The 19,371-nt window shown below is 45.3% G+C and overlaps 1 protein-coding gene across 1 annotated transcript in view; it reads right to left on the bottom strand.

Moving 5' to 3' along the window:
• The window catches only part of LOC108920115 (deleted in malignant brain tumors 1 protein-like), a 50,230-nt gene that overhangs the window by 6,105 nt on the left and 24,754 nt on the right, over positions 1–19,371 (bottom strand). The window contains exons 17-29 of the mRNA XM_029251691.1: positions 17,859–18,173; positions 15,453–15,767; positions 14,947–15,270; positions 14,505–14,810; positions 13,223–13,516; positions 11,978–12,289; positions 6,763–7,077; positions 5,160–5,474; positions 4,654–4,977; positions 4,212–4,517; positions 2,933–3,226; positions 1,686–1,997; positions 398–712 (exon numbers count right to left, since the gene is read on the bottom strand). Coding sequence (XP_029107524.1) covers positions 398–712; positions 1,686–1,997; positions 2,933–3,226; positions 4,212–4,517; positions 4,654–4,977; positions 5,160–5,474; positions 6,763–7,077; positions 11,978–12,289; positions 13,223–13,516; positions 14,505–14,810; positions 14,947–15,270; positions 15,453–15,767; positions 17,859–18,173 — 4,047 coding nt within the window. The remainder of the gene's footprint in view (positions 1–397; positions 713–1,685; positions 1,998–2,932; positions 3,227–4,211; positions 4,518–4,653; positions 4,978–5,159; positions 5,475–6,762; positions 7,078–11,977; positions 12,290–13,222; positions 13,517–14,504; positions 14,811–14,946; positions 15,271–15,452; positions 15,768–17,858; positions 18,174–19,371) is intronic.

The raw sequence follows: 19,371 nt of genomic DNA, 5'->3' as shown, positions 1-19,371 counted from the left end.
TAGTAGAGTGGGACTGAATTAATTGCATTTGTATTCACAGTGTTTACAGTACAGATCTTGTGGTCCTTAGTAATGGTGATCAGTAATAAAATGTATGGGAATGTTATCTGTTGAAATTGTCAACAATGAAGACTGTATAAAGTGTGTGAAGACAACGGTTTTTTTTTCAGTTTTTCCATTAACCACCTTCGACTAAGGCGTCCAGCAGTTTTATATCACATACTGTCTGAAACCACTTGTCCCAAGCAGGGTCGCGGTGAGCTGAAGCCTAACCTGGCAACACAGGGTGCAAGGCTGGAGAGGGAGGGGACACACCCAGGACAAGCGGTTCTGTATACTGTTTTAATAGTTATGTGTCCAAAAAAGTAGATGGTGTACCTTGCAACTCGAATCTTACCAGAACACACAAGTCCCACGCTGTCATCATGTGAGCAATTCTGTTTCTTTGTGGATGATTTCAGACAGGAGTAAACATTTGACTCGTTCCCTGTACACTGAATCTCCTCTGTCCACATTTGGTATCCCCCCTTCCCAAAGGCAGACCCTCCCAGCACCTTCGCAGGGATCCCGCAGCCCAGCTGCCGACACACAACTTCGGCATCCTGCAGGTCAAAGTCAGCGTCACACACTGTGTACCAGGTAGTTCCATGCTGGATCTCCACTCTCCCCGAACACAGGTGTGTACCCTGTACCAGTCGCACATCTTGATGACCTGAGTGTTAAGAAGTTATCAGCTATCATTATTATAGAGTATTTTGTTCAGTTTTACACTTTACAGAGAAAATACTTGTCATGTTTGTAGAGACAGTGGTGATGTGAACTGAAATGCAGTTTGTGTACAGGTGCAAAAGTCAATAGTGAAGCAGTGACGCTGGGTAGAAGTGAACTTGATGGCGATTAAAAACAGAGACTTGAAGACGTGCTGACTGTGGGATTTGAAGGACAATGAAGACAGGGAGCTGGACAATGAGGAGGGACAAGAAGCACACAAGGAATAGGTAAATTAAAGGCATGAACAAACAGGTAAGGAACACTGGACAGAGTGAACTTAAAGAGGCAAGGAGAGAAGATCACGAGCACTGGTCGAGATTTCGCCAAGTCCATAGATGTTCTTCACTGTCTTAAAGATTGTCTGATGGTTTGGTTGAAAAGAGGTGTGCTGAATCCTATTGGTTTGTTTGCTGTAAGGTCCCCTGCAAGTCATCTACAAAACTGCTCCCAGGAGTGGTGACACAACTAATACCCCAGTAATGCAAATAAACAAAATACCATATGCCCTTTAAAATGTTGAAAAAAAACATTTTGTAACAATTAACTCGACTGGAACAAAAAAAAATGTCTGATGGCAAGGGATTGTAGTGAAACAATGTAAAAAAAAGTGTGACACCCATCTGCTCACCTCTTCTGGTCAAAACATGAAGTCAGTGTAAAATGTAGATCATTTATTATTTTGTGGACTGAAGTGATTGGATGAAACAATGTGCCCTGAAGTCTCTTTATCAGCTCAGTGCATGTTTGTTTGGTTGGTTGGTTTTACATGCTGTTAGAAACTATGGGTAAATGCAGACACAAGGATAGGAGTACAGAACCAGGTTGAGAAGATTCTCTTTTATGCCCTCAGCTAAAACACCTAATGAGGGCTATTTATAGACCTCTTAGATAGGATGATAAACTTAGTTGCGCACCTGAGCAGATGGCCCCAGCATCCTCATTATGATCACAGTTATGTTCTCCCCATCTACGTGACGCACACTCCTTCAGTGTTGGTTCGGTGCCTCCACAGAAAGTGTCGTCTTTCCAAATGTTCCCAGTTCCTGGACCAAAGCGAGCATTGAGAGGTGCGTCTACAGCATCTCCACAGCCCAGCTGTCTACACACCACTGCAGCATCAGTCATATCCCAGTCATCACTGCACACAGTTCCCCACTGTCCTTGATGAAGAATCTCCACTCTCCCAGCACAGCGACTGTTCCCGTTCACCAGCCTCACGTCACTGCCTGGAAGAAGAGACACAGAGGCACTTCAGTTAAATAATTTCAATGTTGATAAAGAGTCTGTCACCTTGTTCTCAAACTGGTATGACATCAAATAGTATCCAACATATATTAAGCTGACTGGCTGCTTTTTACATCAGCAATGTCGGCCTGTAGAGTGTAAAGCTGAGTCCCACTCAAATTTACTCCTGAAACAAACACAACATTCCATCATATTCTTTTCTAATCTACAGTGGATATCAAAAATCTACAGCATTATTTAAATTTCAGCTTTTTTCATGTAAAGGTTGAAATTAAGACAAATTGTGTTGGATGTTTTTCCAACTTTGATAAGATCTTATAACCATGAATAGTTAATGGATAAACACACACAGGCTGAAACCGCTTGTCCCAAGTGGGGTCGTTGCAAACCGGAGCCTAACCCGACAACACAGGGTGCAAGGCTGGAGGTGGAGGGGACACACCCAGGACGGGATGCCAGTCCGTCACAAGGCACCCCAAGTGGGACTCGAACCCCAGACCCACTAAAGAGCAGGACCCGGCCAAGCCCGCTGCACCACCGCCAATGAATAAACAAAAAAACTATTTTCAAAGTAATAATTTAAAATTTAAAAAATCAAATCCATGGATACACAAACACACATTTTGATCAAGTGGTAAGATATGAAAATGCAGAAAAAGTTCCTCTATAATTTGTACATTAACTGCATTCTTACAGTGAATCTTATGTGTCCACATTTCTATCTAACAGGCTTTTAGCTGGCAGTAAAGTAATTTGAAAATACTTGTGTAGAATTTAATATTTAAAGGTGAAATTGTAACAGAAAAGGGAAAACATACTTCTTTAACTCAGGAGTAATGAAAAGAAATGCTAAAAAAAAAAAAAAAAAAAAAACAGAGGAACAAATTTGTGCAACACATAACTTCAGCCAACTTACTTTCACAGGTAATATTGGCGACGTCATTATCGCCACATGTGTTGTGTCCCCAGGGAGAGGATGGACACTGCCACAGTGTGGAGTCATGTGGGCGACATTTGACAGAATCCAGCCAGTTTGGAGCGCCTTTCAGTCGAGATCCTGCACTTGAAACAGTTCCACTCGTTCCGCAGTTGAGTTGCTGACATATGAGAGTTGCTATGTTTTTGTCCATTTCATTGAAACACACGTTTCCCCAGGTGTCATTGTAGTAAACCTCCAACTGGCCAGAGCAACCATCAGCCAGTCTCAGGTCTTTGAATTGCAATATAAATGAAGAAAAACGACAGAATGAAATTAAAATACATTTTTGGTAAATGCTGACTATGATGGATTGGTGTCCCATCCAGGGTGCACCTTCCCAGCCTAACATCCAGTGATTCTGGGACAGGCTCTGAACCACTGCAACCCTGACACGTTTTCTGAGATGTTGCTCGCTTTGGAGAAATGCATCTGCTACATGAATAAATTGAAATGTAAAGCCAAGCCGTTACTGATGGGTGAGTGAGTGGTAAATCTTGAACTGTCTCCTTTTTTCCAAATCTAAAATCTCAATTTGTTTGCAAGACAATTTGAAATAATGACAAATCTGCTGCATTTGTTACTTCTGAAATTACAATATCTAAAGAAAAACAATATTAGAACAAACACTAAATGATTGTGTAAGCAATCAACACTCACTCTCTATCAGTAACTTCTTGTCAAAGATACTGTCACAGAAAGGGAAACACAGGGCACAAGGCCGAAGGGCATCTTTTCTGGATAGGATGCCAGTCCACTGCAGGGTAACCACAAACACACACACACACACACACACACACACACACACACACACACACACAAAATTCAGTCAGAAATTCACCTGAAACACAGAAGAATATGGAAACTCCACACAGACTAATCTGGATTAAAACCTACACTTAAACACTTTCAGGCATCACCATTACTCACGGCACCAGTGTTGCTGAAAGCAATAGGCAGCAGGTAGTTTAGTGTAGAACTTTTGGAATAGCAAGTCACAGGTCCTGCTGCAATACCCTTGAGCAAGGTGCTTACCTGAATTGCTCCAGTAAATATTACCCAGCTGTATAAATGGGAAAACAATTGTACGCACCTTCACACTTAAGTGACTTTAGAGAAAGGCATTTGCCAACTGAATAAATGTAAGCAATAACGCTGTACTTTGAAATTAAAATATTCACCCTACATCAATATAAAAGCAATGACACCCTTCACATACCTGAACACACAACTCCTACATCTTTCTCATGTCCACAGTCATGCTGTCTCCACTGCGCAGAGGGACAGTCCCATAGAGATGATTCGTTTCCCACACAGCCCACTTTACCCAGCCATATAGATCCATTTCCTGGACCAAAAGAGGTGGAGCGGAGAGCCGTCCCACACTGGAGCTGCCTGCACACCACCTGAGCATCATTCAGGTCCCAGGAGTCATCACACACTGTCCCCCAGGAGCCCTGGTGGAACACCTCCAGCCTCCCTGCACAGCCGCCCTCATCACCCACCAGCCTCAGGGACCTGTGTTCTGGGAGAAGGTACACAGGGAAGAAGATGCAATGTTTTGTATTTTATACTTTTAACATTAAATTGCTAGTCTAATAAATCCATATCCATATAATACTCATCACAAATGTCCTTTATAATGAGTGATCAGTACTCACTAGAACATGCTATGGACACATATGGGCTGGAACTGCAGCTGAATGTGTGTGGAGCACTGCAGTTGAGCAGGTGAGACTCAGTCCCAGAGCACTGATACCCTGTGAGACACACATCAGTGTCCCCTGTCCCAGACAGGGAGGAGCTGTAGATCCTCACTGCAGAACCACAGCCCAGCTGTCTGCAGACCACAGCAGCCTCCTTGAAGCTCCAGGAGTCCAGGAGAACTCTGCTCCATGTGTGCTGGTAGTGAACCTCCAATTGACCCTCACAGCCACTCTCTCCAGACAGTCGGACCATCCCATCGAGGTTGGAGAGAGATGATCCTGTAGAAACATCACATCTCTTACAGGGTTTCTAATTGCACCAGTCGTTCATTCTGTGTTGACTGTATTACTTTTCGTGAGTTTTACGGTCAACGGAGCTGATCTGCTGAAGATTGCTTTTACACAGACATGTGACTGTGACCCCCCTCCTGCAGTACAGTGATGAGCACAGCACTCCTCACCGGTACAGATGACTCCTGAATCATGTTCATGAGAGCATGGAGCTCGGTTCCATGAAGAAACAACACACTGGGACAGGTGTGTCTCCTTCCCCTGACACTCAAACACATCAGCCCAGACGGAACCCTTGCCCTTTCCAAACCAGGCCTGTCCTGGCACTGCCACAGCTCTCCCACAGCCCAGCTGCTGACAGAGGACATTGGCTGCTCTCAGATCCCAGGATGCATCACACACTGTGCCCCACTCAGTGAGGTACTGTAACTCCACCCTCCCGGAGCAGGAGTCTGGGCCGTCCACCAGTCTGTCGTTTGTATGCCCTGTATAAAAAACAGGGACAGTTAAATATCATGCAAATAAAAAGCACTGTAAATGAGGATTTAATAAAATTAGCAGCATGTAGGCTTCATCTGGGGGGTGGGGTCAATGTTAATGTAAAAAATTTCAAAGATCGAAAGATCTTCGAGGTTATTCATATTTGAATCTTCTTCAAGCACCTTCCTGAATTTTCTGTGTTTTTCAAAAATGTTTGTTTTTTAAAATTTACTTCATGCAGAGTGAAACCTACTTGTATTTACATGGCCTGCTGATATTTTCAGTAAAGACCACCCATATTGAATAGGAGTGTGGGACTGAAGTAATTAAACTCATATCTGGTGTTCCTTAATATTGGTGATCAGTACTAAAGTTTATGGAAGAGTATTTGTTGCAACTGTCACCAATGAACTCTGTATAAAGTGTGTGGACACAGTGTACCATTTTTTAATTCATTTGTCGCACATTATTAATCATTATTCAACTGATGCCTTAGGCCAAGGCAGCCCGCAGTTTTAGATTTGTAAACTAAACTACTTAGAATGATTTACCCATCTATACAGTTTCAGAACATTTACTCTGTTGGTTCAAGGTAAGTACCTTATTAAAATGGTACTACAGCAGGAGTGGGATTCAACTCGTATCTTTGACTGAAGGCGGCTCCTCTGAATACAACAGTTCTAAACACGAAATTGCTAACTGCCCCAGTTTTATATTAAGTAATGTTTAATTTTATTGTCAAGTATGAATTTTATGTAGCTTAAAGTCAATAAACTTTTAAAATGAATACAGTTCACCTCATGCATTTGCAGCGTAACTAACTTACTTGTAATAACACGTGTAATAACACCGAAATGTACTACTCACACACACACACACACACACTTTCAGAACCGCTTGTCCCATACAGGGTCACGGGGAACCGGAGCCTACCCGGCAACACAGGGCGTAAGGCCGGAGGGGGAGGGGACATACCCAGGACGGGGCGCCAGTCCATCGCAAGGCACCCCAAGCGGGACTCGAACCCCAGACCCACCGGAGCGCAGGACTGCGGACCAACCCACTGCACCACCGCACCCCCTAATGTACTACTCAATAATCCAAAATATACTAATAAATATATTTTCCTTTGCAACAGAACAAAGAGGAAAATGCACTTAGTGTAAATTTGTGAACATTAACCCTTGTTTATTTAAATATTACATTGTGATGGTAATTACTCCCACGGTGCAAAATATTTAATAGTTACGTGTCCAACAAAGTAGATTGTATACTATGTCCTTCAAATCTTACCAGAACACACAAGTCCCACGCTGTCATCATGTGAGCAATTCTGTTTCTTTGTGGATGATTTCGGACAGGAGTAAACATTTGACTCGTTCCCTGTACACTGAATCTCCTCTGTCCACATTTGGTATCCCCCCTTCCCAAAGGCAGACCCTCCCAGCACCTTCGTAGGGATCCCGCAGCCCAGCTGCCGACACACAACTTCGGCATCCTGCAGGTCAAAGTCAGCATCACACACTGTGTACCAGGTAATTCCATGCTGAATCTCCACTCTCCCCGAACACAGGTGTGTACCCTGTACCAGTCGCACATCTTGATGACCTGAGTGTTAAGAAGTTATCAGCTATCATTATTATAGAGTATTTTGTTCAGTTTTACACTTTACAGAGAAAATACTTGTCATGTTTGTAGAGACAGTGGTGATGTGAACTGAAATGCAGTTTGTGTACAGGTGCAAAAGTCAATAGTGAAGCAGTGACGCTGGGTAGAAGTGAACTTGATGGCGATTAAAAACAGAGACTTGAAGACGTGCTGACTGTGGGATTTGAAGGACAATGAAGACAGGGAGCTGGACAATGAGGAGGGACAAGAAGCACACAAGGAATAGGTAAATTAAAGGCATGAACAAACAGGTAAGGAACACTGGACAGAGTGAACTTAAAGAGGCAAGGAGAGAAGATCACGAGCACTGGTCGAGATTTCGTCAAGTCCATAGATGTTCTTCACTGTCTTAAAGATTGTCTGATGGTTTGGTTGAAAAGAGGTGTGCTGAATCCTACTGGTTTGTTTGCTGTAAGGTCCCCTGCAAGTCATCTACAAAACTGCTCCCAGGAGTGGTGACACAACTAATACCCCAGTAATGCAAATAAACAAAATACCGTATGCCCTTTAAAATGTTGAAAAAAAACATTTTGTAAATATTAACTCAGCTGGAACAAAAAAATGCCTGAAGGCAAGGGATTGTAGTGAAACAATGTAAAAAAAAGTGTGACACCTGCCTGCTCACCTCTTCTGGTCAAAACATGAAGTCAGTGTAAAATGTAGATCATTTATTATTTTGTGGACTGAAGTGATTGGATGAAACAATGTGCCCTGAAGTCTCTTTATCAGCTCAGTGCATGTTTGTCTGGTTGGTTGGTTGGTTGGTTGGTTGGTTGGTTTTACATGCAAGTCATCTATAAATCTGCTCCCAGGGGTGGTGACACAACTAATACTCATCCATCCATCCATCCATCCATCCATCCATCCATCCATCCATCTTCTCTCCTGCTTATCCTAAAAGGGCCGCAGTGGCAGCAGGGAGAGCAGAGAGGCCCAGCCGCCCCTGTCCCCAGTAACTTCTTCCAGCTCAACCTGGGGGATCCCCAGCCGTTCCCAGGCCAACTGTGAGATATAATCCCTCTAGCGGGTCCTGGGCCGACCTCGGGGCCTCGTCCCAGTTGCCCGTGCCTGGTATACCTCCAGAGGGAGGCGTCCAGGGGACATCCTTATCAAATGCCCGAACCACCTCAAGTGGCTCCTCTCAATGTGAAGGAGTACTGGCTCTACTCTGAGCTCCTCCCAGATGTCCGAACTCCTCACCCTCTCACGGAGAGTGAGTCCCAGCACCCTGCGGAGAAAACTCATTTCGGCCGCTTATATCCGCGATCTTATTCTTTCGGTCATCACAGAGAGTTGATGACCATAGGTGAGGGTAGGGACGTAGATCGACCGGTAAATGGAGAGTTTCGCCTTATGGCTCAGTTCCCCCTTCACCACTACAGTCCGGGACAGCGACCGCATTACTGCTGCCGCTGCTCCCAGTCTGTGGCCGATCTCAAGCTCCCTTCTTCCCTCATTCGTGAACAAGACCCCAAGATGCTTGAACTGCTCCACCAGGGGCAAAAACTCTCCCCTTACCTGGAGGGAGCATACCATCCTTTTCCGTGACAGAACCATGCACTCAGACTTTGAGGTGCTGATCCTCATCCCCACCGCTTCACACCCGGCTGCAAACCGTTCCAGTGCGTGCTGGAGGCAGCCATGTGACGGTGCCAAAAGGACAACACACACACACGCACACACACACACACACACACACACACACACACACTTCCTGAACCGCCTGTCCCATACAGGGTCGCGGGGAACCGGAGCCCACCCAGCAACACAGGGTGTAAGGCTGGAGGGGGGAGGGGACACACCCAGGACGGGACACCAGTCCACCGCGAGGCACCCCAAGCGGGACTCGAACCCCAGACCCACTGGAGAGCAGGACCCAGTCCAACCCAATGCGCTATCACGCCCCCCTGCCAAAAGGACAACATCATCTGCAAAAAACAGAGATATCACCTTCTGACTCCCACACAGAATGCCCTCCTGACCTCGACTGCGCCTTGATATCCTGTCCACGAAAACCACAAACAGGAGTGGAGACAAGGCACAACCTTGGCGGAGTCCAACACCCACACTGAACAGGCCTGACTTAATGCCAAGTGTGCGGACACAGCTTTCGCTCCGTATGTATAAGGACCGAATGGCCCACAGTAGTGGCCCCAGTACCCCATGCTCCCAAAGCACCTCCCACAGAATTTCCCGGGGAACACGGTCATAGGCCTTCTCCAAGTCCACAAAACACATGTAGACTGGATTAGCAAATTCCCATGCCCCTTCAATGATCTGTGAGAGGGTAAAAAGCTGGTCCACTGTTCCACGGCCAGGGCGGAATCCGCATTGTTCCTCTTCAATCTGAGGTTCAACCATCGGCCGGAGCCTCCTCTCCAGCACCCCGGCATAGACTTTCCCAGGGAGGCTGAGAAGTGTGATGCCCCGATAGTAAGCACATACTCTCCGGTCCCCTTTCTTAAAGATAGGGACCACCACCCCAGTTTGCCAATCCAAGGGCATATGAGATCCACCCCCGGTGCTTTGCCACTGTGGAGCTTACCAACTACCTCAGTGACTTCCACCAGGGAAATGGACTCTGACAGTCCGAAAGCCTCTGGCCCTGACTCCTGTAAGGGAGGTATATCACTCGGGTTTAAGAGTTCTTCAAAGTGCTCCTTCCAGCTCCCGACAATGTCCTCATCAGAGGTCAGAGTTTCTCCACTCCTGCTAAATACCGCCTGAGTGAAACTCCTCTGACCCCTTCTGAGCTGCCGGATGGTTCTCCAGAACATCTTTGAAGCTGACCGATAGTCGTTTTTCGTGGCCTCTCCAAACTCCTCCTATGCCTGGGATTTTGCTTTTGCAACCGCAGCCGCTGCTGCCTTTTTTGCCTGCCGGTACCTGTCTGCTGAATCAGGAGTCCCCAGAGCCAACCAGGTCCTAAAGGCCTCCTTCTTCAGCTTGACGGCTTCCCTCACCACCGGTGTCCACCAGCGGGTTCTCGGGTTGCCTCCCTGGCTGGCACCAACAAGCTTTTGGCCTCAGCTGTGCTTGGCTGCTTCCACAATGGAGGTTTTGAACAGGGTCCATTCAGACTCCATGTCCCCTACCTCCTCCGGGACATGGGATAAGCTCTCCCGGAGGTGTGAGTTAAAATCATTCCGGACAAGGTCCTCCGACAGTCATTCCCAGCACACCCTTGTTAAACGTCTGGGCCTACCGAGTCTGTCCATCAGTTTTCCCTGCCATCTGATCCAACTCACCACCAGATGGTGATTGGTTGACAGCTCAACACCTCTCTTCACCCAAGTGTCCAGAACATGTGGCCTCAAGTCAGATGATATTACTACAAAGTTGATCATTGACCTTTGGCCCAAGGAGCTTTGGTACCAAGTACACTTGTGAGCATCTTTGTGTTCGAACATGGTGTTTGTTATGGACAAACCATGGCTAGCACAGAAGTCCAATAACATTTCACCATTCTGGTTCAGATCGGGCAAGCTGTTCTTCCCAACCACCCCCCACCAGATTTCCCAGTCATTGCCAACGTAAGTGTTGAAGTCCCCCAGCAGGACAATGGAGTCTGTAGGTGGGGCCCTGTCCAGAACCCCTCCCACTTTCTCCAAGAAGGTTGAATACTTTGAACTGCTGTTTGGTGCATAAGCACACACAACAGTAAAAGTTTTCCTCTCTGCGACCCTAAGTTACATTGAGGCGACCCTCTCATCCACTGGGGCAAACTCCAACTGTATGGAAGGCAGCTGGGGACTTGTCAGTATCCTTACACCCGCCCAGTGCCTCTCACCTCGTGTAACTTCTGAGTAGGGGAGGGACCACCCCTTATCGAGGAGTTTGGTTCCAGAGCCAACACTGTGAGTGAAGGTGAGCCCAACTATATCTAGTTGGTATTTGTCAACCTCCCGCAACAGTTCCGGCTCCTTCCCCCAAGTGAGGTGACATTCCACGTACCAAGAGCCAGTTTTCGTTGCGAGGGGTCGTGACGCCATGCGCCACCCCGCCCCCTCCCGCCGCCAGGTATACATAGCACCGGACCCCCATGCTGGACCTTGCAGGTGGTGGGCCCACATGGCCCCCCCACAATGCCTTTTCGGGTTGAGCCCGGCCGGGCTACGTGGGCTGCCCGGCCACCAGGCGCTTGCCTAGGAACATTACCCCCACGCCTGGCTCCAGGGGTAGGTCCCAGTGACCCTTTTCCAGGCAGGGCAAACGTTCTTCTGTTTCCATTGTTCATGGAGGTTTTTGGATCGTGTTAGTCTGGATCTTCACTCCAGACCTGTTCGCCTTGGGAGACCCTACCAGGAGCATAATGTTCCCAACGACATAACTCTGGAGATCCCTAGATCACGCAAGCCCTTCTGCCACGCCAAGGCCCCGATCCAGGAAGGGACTAATACCCCAGTAATGCAAACCAACAAAATACTGTATGTCGTTTGCAATGTTGAAAAAAAACATTTTGTAAAAATTACCTCAACTGGAACAAAATAATGCCAGAAGGTAAGGGATTGTAGTGAAACAATGTAAAAAAAAGTGTGACACCCGCCTGCTCACCTCTTCTGGTCAAAACATGAAGTCAGTGTAAAATGTAGATCATTTATTATTTTGTGGACTGAAGTGATTGGATGAAACAATGTGCCCTGAAGTCTCTTTATCAGCTCAGTGCATGTTTGTTTGGTTGGTTGGTTTTACATGCTGTTAGAAACTATGGGTAAATGCAGACACAAGGATAGGAGTACAGAACCAGGTTGAGAAGATTCTCTTTTATGCCCTCAGCTAAAACACCTAATGAGGGCTATTTATAGACCTCTTAGATAGGATGATAAACTTAGTTGCGCACCTGAGCAGATGGCCCCAGCATCCTCATTATGATCACAGTTATGTTCTCCCCATCTACGTGACGCACACTCCTTCAGTGTTGGTTCGGTGCCTCCACAGAAAGTGTCGTCTTTCCAAATGTTCCCAGTTCCTGGACCAAAGCGAGCATTGAGAGGTGCGTCTACAGCATCTCCACAGCCCAGCTGTCTACACACCACTGCAGCATCAGTCATATCCCAGTCATCACTGCACACAGTTCCCCACTGTCCTTGATGAAGAATCTCCACTCTCCCAGCACAGCGACTGTTCCCGTTCACCAGCCTCACGTCACTGCCTGGAAGAAGAGACACAGAGGCACTTCAGTTAAATAATTTCAATGTTGATAAAGAGTCTGTCACCTTGTTCTCAAACTGGTATGACATCAAATAGTATCCAACATATATTAAGCTGACTGGCTGCTTTTTACATCAGCAATGTCGGCCTGTAGAGTGTAAAGCTGAGTCCCACTCAAATTTACTCCTGAAACAAACACAACATTCCATCATATTCTTTTCTAATCTACAGTGGATATCAAAAATCTACAGCATTATTTAAATTTCAGCTTTTTTCATGTAAAGGTTGAAATTAAGACAAATTGTGTTGGATGTTTTTCCAACTTTGATAAGATCTTATAACCATGAATAGTTAATGGATAAACACACACAGGCTGAAACCGCTTGTCCCAAGTGGGGTCGTTGCAAACCGGAGCCTGACCCGACAACACAGGGTGCAAGGCTGGAGGTGGAGGGGACACACCCAGGACGGGATGCCAGTCCGTCACAAGGCACCCCAAGTGGGACTCGAACCCCAGACCCACTAAAGAGCAGGACCCGGCCAAGCCCGCTGCACCACCGCCAATGAATAAACAAAAAAACTATTTTCAAAGTAATAATTTAAAATTTAAAAATCAAATCCATGGATACACAAACACACATTTTGATCAAGTGGTAAGATATGAAAATGCAGAAAAAGTTCCTCTATAATTTGTACATTAACTGCATTCTTACAGTGAATCTTATGTGTCCACATTTCTATCTAACAGGCTTTTAGCTGGCAGTAAAGTAATTTGAAAATACTTGTGTAGAATTTAATATTTAAAGGTGAAATTGTAACAGAAAAGGGAAAACATACTTCTTTAACTCAGGAGTAATGAAAAGAAATGCTAAAAAAAAAAAAAAAAAAAAACAGAGGAACAAATTTGTGCAACACATAACTTCAGCCAACTTACTTTCACAGGTAATATTGGCGACGTCATTATCGCCACATGTGTTGTGTCCCCAGGGAGAGGATGGACACTGCCACAGTGTGGAGTCATGTGGGCGACATTTGACAGAATCCAGCCAGTTTGGAGCGCCTTTCAGTCGAGATCCTGCACTTGAAACAGTTCCACTCGTTCCGCAGTTGAGTTGCTGACATATGAGAGTTGCTATGTTTTTGTCCATTTCATTGAAACACACGTTTCCCCAGGTGTCATTGTAGTAAACCTCCAACTGGCCAGAGCAACCATCAGCCAGTCTCAGGTCTTTGAATTGCAATATAAATGAAGAAAAACGACAGAATGAAATTAAAATACATTTTTGGTAAATGCTGACTATGATGGATTGGTGTCCCATCCAGGGTGCACCTTCCCAGCCTAACATCCAGTGATTCTGGGACAGGCTCTGAACCACTGCAACCCTGACACGTTTTCTGAGATGTTGCTCGCTTTGGAGAAATGCATCTGCTACATGAATAAATTGAAATGTAAAGCCAAGCCGTTACTGATGAGTGAGTGAGTGGTAAATCTTGAACTGTCTCCTTTTTTCCAAATCTAAAATCTCAATTTGTTTGCAAGACAATTTGAAATAATGACAAATCTGCTGCATTTGTTACTTCTGAAATTACAATATCTAAAAAAAACAATACTAGAAAAAACACTAAATGATTGTGTAAGCAATCAACACTCACTCTCTATCAGTAACTTCTTGTCAAAGATACTGTCACAGAAAGGGAAACACAGGGCACAAGGCCGAAGGGCATCTTTTCTGGATAGGATGCCAGTCCACTGCAGGGTAACCACAAACACACACACACACACACACACACACACACACACACACACACACACACACAAAATTCAGTCAGAAATTCACCTGAAACACAGAAGAATATGGAAACTCCACACAGACTAATCTGGATTAAAACCTACACTTAAACACTTTCAGGCATCACCATTACTCACGGCACCAGTGTTGCTGAAAGCAATAGGCAGCAGGTAGTTTAGTGTAGAACTTTTGGAATAGCAAGTCACAGGTCCTGCTGCAATACCCTTGAGCAAGGTGCTTACCTGAATTGCTCCAGTAAATATTACCCAGCTGTATAAATGGGAAAACAATTGTATGTACCTTCACACTTAAGTGACTTTAGAGAAAGGCATTTGCCAACTGAATAAATGTAAGCAATAACGCTGTACTTTGAAATTAAAATATTCACCCTACATCAATATAAAAGCAATGACACCCTTCACATACCTGAACACACAACTCCTACATCTTTCTCATGTCCACAGTCATGCTGTCTCCACTGTGCAGAGGGACAGTCCCATAGAGATGATTCGTTTCCCACACAGCCCACTTTACCCAGCCATATAGATCCATTTCCTGGACCAAAAGAGGTGGAGCGGAGAGCCGTCCCACACTGGAGCTGCCTGCACACCACCTGAGCATCATTCAGGTCCCAGGAGTCATCACACACTGTCCCCCAGGAGCCCTGGTGGAACACCTCCAGCCTCCCTGCACAGCCGCCCTCATCACCCACCAGCCTCAGGGACCTGTGTTCTGGGAGAAGGTACACAGGGAAGAAGATGCAATGTTTTGTATTTTATACTTTTAACATTAAATTGCTAGTCTAATAAATCCATATCCATATAATACTCATCACAAATGTCCTTTATAATGAGTGATCAGTACTCACTGGAACATGCTATGGACACATATGGGCTGGAACTGCAGCTGAATGTGTGTGGAGCACTGCAGTTGAGCAGGTGAGACTCAGTCCCAGAGCACTGATACCCTGTGAGACACACATCAGTGTCCCCTGTCCCAGACATGGAGGAGCTGTAGATCCTCACTGCAGAACCACAGCCCAGCTGTCTGCAGACCACAGCAGCCTCCTTGAAGCTCCAGGAGTCCAGGAGAACTCTGCTCCATGTGTGCTGGTAGTGAACCTCCAATTGACCCTCACAGCCACTCTCTCCAGACAGTCGGACCATCCCATCGAGGTTGGAGAGAGATGATCCTGTAGAAACATTACATCTCTTACAGGGTTTCTAATTGCACCAGTCGTTCATTCTGTGTTGACTGTATTACTTTTCGTGAGTTTTACAGGTGACGGAGCTGATCTGCTGAAGATTGCTTCTACACAGACATGTGACTGTGACCCCTCTCCTACAGTACAGTGTTGAGCACAGCACTCCTCACCATTACAGATGATTCCTGAAACGTGTTCATGAGAGCATGGAGCTCGGTTCCATGAAGAAACGACACACCGGGACAGGTGTATCTCCTTCCCCTGACACTCAAACACATCAGCCCAGACGGAACCCTTGCCCTCTCCAAACCAGGCCTGTCCTGGTACTGCCACAGCGCTCCCACAGCCCAGCTGCTGACAGAGGACATTGGCTGCTCTCAGATCCCAGGATGCATCACACACTGTGCCCCACTCAGTGAGGTACTGTAACTCCACCCTCCCGGAGCAGGAGTCTGGGCCGTCCACCAGTCTGGAGTTTGTGTACCCTGGGTAAAGAGCAGACAGGCAGTTGAATATCAGGAAAATACAAAAAAACTGTAACTAAGAATTTAACAAAATTATCAGCATAAAATCTATTTTTAATCATTTTTTAGTTTTTCTTTGTAAACCATTATTTAGTTGACACCTTTGTCCAAGGCAGCTTACAACATTAGATTTGTATACTGAGCAACTTACAATTATTGACCCATGTACAGAGTTTCAACGATTTTATTGTTTCAGTTTCAGGTAAATACCTTCTTCAAGGGTACTGCAGCAGGAGTGGAGACCCAACTTGTGCCCCTTGTCTGATGACAACTCCTTTGAAGATGACTGCTATAACAACTAAGCTACCCACTGTCCATATTTTACTACTAATTTAGTAATACAATGGTTAATTTTCTGGGCGCCTCCCACAGGAGCTAGTCTGAGCACGTTCCACTGGGAGGAGACCCCAGGGCAGTCCCAGGGCATGCAGACCAGATTATATCTCATGTCTGGTCTTGGAACACCTGGGTGTCCCCCTGGAGGAGCTAGAGCATGTGGTTGGGGATAGGTAGGTTTGGGCCCACTTGCTCTGCCTCCTACTACTGGCAACCTCACCAAGAAAATCAGAAGGAAACTGACTGACCATCTTATTTGATAAACGCACACATTGTGCATTTTCTATATTTGTATGGAACAAATGTTTTAAACAGTCAAGGACACTGATGGAAAAAATATGTGAACCTCTAGGATAAAGATCTTAAAAAGTTGATTGGAGTCATATATTCCAATAAATACAGGTATGAGTTAGACTTGGTTTCATATGAAAACCACATTTTGATTAGCTGCTCTTCACAACAGAGTTTTGTGGAATATGTAGAATATGGCTCTGCCAAAAGAGATTTCAAAGGACCTCAGAAGAAGAGTTGAAGCTCATAAGATTGGAAACCATTAAAAAAAGGATTCTTAAAGGCTTGGACCTCCACTGCTAAGCAGATTCAATTTGTTGCTCTCCCTCAGAGTGAGAGCTCTACAAAGATTAGTGCAAAGGCATGCAGAATAATCTGAAAGAATCCAAGGGTGACAGCTAAGGATCCACAGGCACATCTTACACTTGCATGTAACATCTGTGATCATGAGTTTACATTCAGAAAAATAACGAACATGAGTTGTGTTCGTGAGAGGTTAACCACAGAGGAAGCCAGTGTTCTTCAAAAAAATGCTGTGTGTCTCAAGCTTGCTAAGAACAACTTAGATGTTTCACAGCACTACTCCAACAATGTTCTGCGGACAGATGAGATAAAAGCTGAACTTTTCGGTAAATGTACATAGTGCCATGTTTAGAGAACGTTTAGAGAAAACAAAAAACTGCATACCAAACATAAAACCTCATCCCAGCTGTGAAGAATGGTGGTGGGAGTATAATGCTGTGGGGCTGCTTTGTTTGTCAGGGTCTGAATAGTCTGTAGCCACTAACAGATCAAGTCCAAGTTGTATATGGAAATTCTGCTGGAGAATGTCAGGTTTCTGATCTAAAACTTGAAATAAGCTGGGTCACGCAACACGACAATGATCCAAAACACAGGAGTAAATCAACAACAGAGTATTTTTTGAATGGTTGAGTTGAAGTCTTGACCTCAATCCTCCTGAAACGATATGGTGTGATTTATTCAAACAAGAGGTGAAAAATATGCATGAAATGGGATAGTTCGTACAAAGAAATGCACCAAAATGCCGACAAAAAGCAGCTACACGAAGCATTTTCTTCAGGTGACTGCCAATAAAGGAGCTTCCAGCAGTTGCGAAATATATGAGTTCACATTCTTTTTTCATCAATGACCTTGACTGTGTGAATGATTTGTTGCGTAAAATGTAATGTGAAATATGTACGTTTTAAATAAGACTTTATTATTATGGCTAAGATGAAAATCAGATCACATTTTATGAGCTATTAGGATAATTCTAAATAATTCTTCGATTTGCCTTTTTATCTATCAAATGGGGTAAAGCAGTCATTGCAGATTTGTTCATTCAAATAGTGCAACACGACAGTAATTTCTGCTAAGGTACTAAATTTGAAACACAGATCCTTGAAAACATCTTTCAGATCTTACCAGAACACACGAGTCCCACGCTGTCATCATGTGAGCAGTTCTGTTTCTTTGTGGATGATTTCGGACAGGAGTAAACGTTTGACTCGTTCCCTGTACACTGAATCTCCTCTGTCCACATTTGGTATCCCCCCTTCCCAAAGGCAGACCCTCCCAGCACCTTCGCAGGGATCCCGCAGCCCAGCTGCCGACACACAACTTCGGCATCCTGCAGGTCAAAGTCAGCGTCACACACTGAACCCCAGGTAGTTCCATGCTGAATCTCCACTCTCCCCGAACACAGGTGTGTACCCTGTACCAGTCGCACGTCTCTGTGACCTGTAATCCAATAGGGAATCTCAAGTGAATCTTTCAGCTTTCACTAACACTTCATTCCCCTCACAGTGTTAAATAGACAGATGCACAAATACACACATTCTCTGAACCATTTGGGGGTCACAGGGAGCCAGAGCCAAACCAGGCAACACATGACATAAGGCTGGAGGGGGAGGGGACACACCCAGGACAGGACGCCAGTCTGTCGCAAGGCAGCCCAAACAGGACTCAAACCCCAGTCCCACCGGAGAACAGGACCTGGTCCAACCCACTGCGCCACTGTGCCACCGCTCCTCCCCACCAGGCAAGAGACAGACAATATGTATATATAGATAAACTACAGCAGGGTGAAATAAAATATCCAAAGTACAAGTTAAACAGGAATTATTCAAAGCTGCACTATTATTTTCAAAGTAATATTTCATTTAGTAGGGGGTGTGGTGGCGCAGTGGGTTGGCCCAGGTCCTGCTCTCCGGTGGGTCTGGGGTTCGAGTCCCGCTTGGGGTGCCTTGCGACGGACTGGCGTCCCGTCCTGGGTGTGTCCCCTCCCCCTCCGGCCTTACGCCCTGTGTTGCCGGGTAGGCTCCGGTTCCCCCGTGACCCCGTATGGGACAAGCGGCTCTGAAAATGTGTATGTGTGTGTGTGTGTATTTCATTTAGTAATCATTCAACAAATCACTGTCATTTCAATCAGCGTAAACCTTTATGTATGATACTAGTACATTACAAGGCACTGATGAGGAAAAACTCATGCTAAGAGGAGCACAGTGAATTTGGATAGAATAAAAGGACACCTAGATGAAATCCACAGTAACTGATGGCAACAAAGACTGATTTGTGCACCAGCAAAGAATTCTGCTGGGACATTGTGCTGGGAGCCGTTAAAGCCATCTTCCAACGTATGTCCGTTCAAGTTACAAGTCCTTTTAAAACAACTTATGAGACATTTTACAAGTTTTACAAGGATTGAATTTGGCTTTCACATGACTGCTGACAGCTGAGCAGTGTTTATATTCATTAATTTAGCAGATATGGCACGTAAGTATTAACTAGTACAAACTGTCCTCCACTCATGACATATGCAACTTATGATGATCTATAGTTACAGTTGTCCCATAAACTCTATTAAATTCTTTCTTTAAAAGGCGACATTTCATCGTAATGTCTAACAATGACCGCTACATCTGCCATAGGATAACGG

The sequence above is a fragment of the Scleropages formosus genome, chromosome 5, assembly GCF_900964775.1.
Source record: "Scleropages formosus chromosome 5, fSclFor1.1, whole genome shotgun sequence".
NCBI classification, from domain to species: Eukaryota; Metazoa; Chordata; class Actinopteri; order Osteoglossiformes; family Osteoglossidae; genus Scleropages; species Scleropages formosus.
The sequence above is the reverse complement of the archived record's forward strand: the minus strand, read 5'-3'. Positions and strand labels throughout refer to the sequence as shown.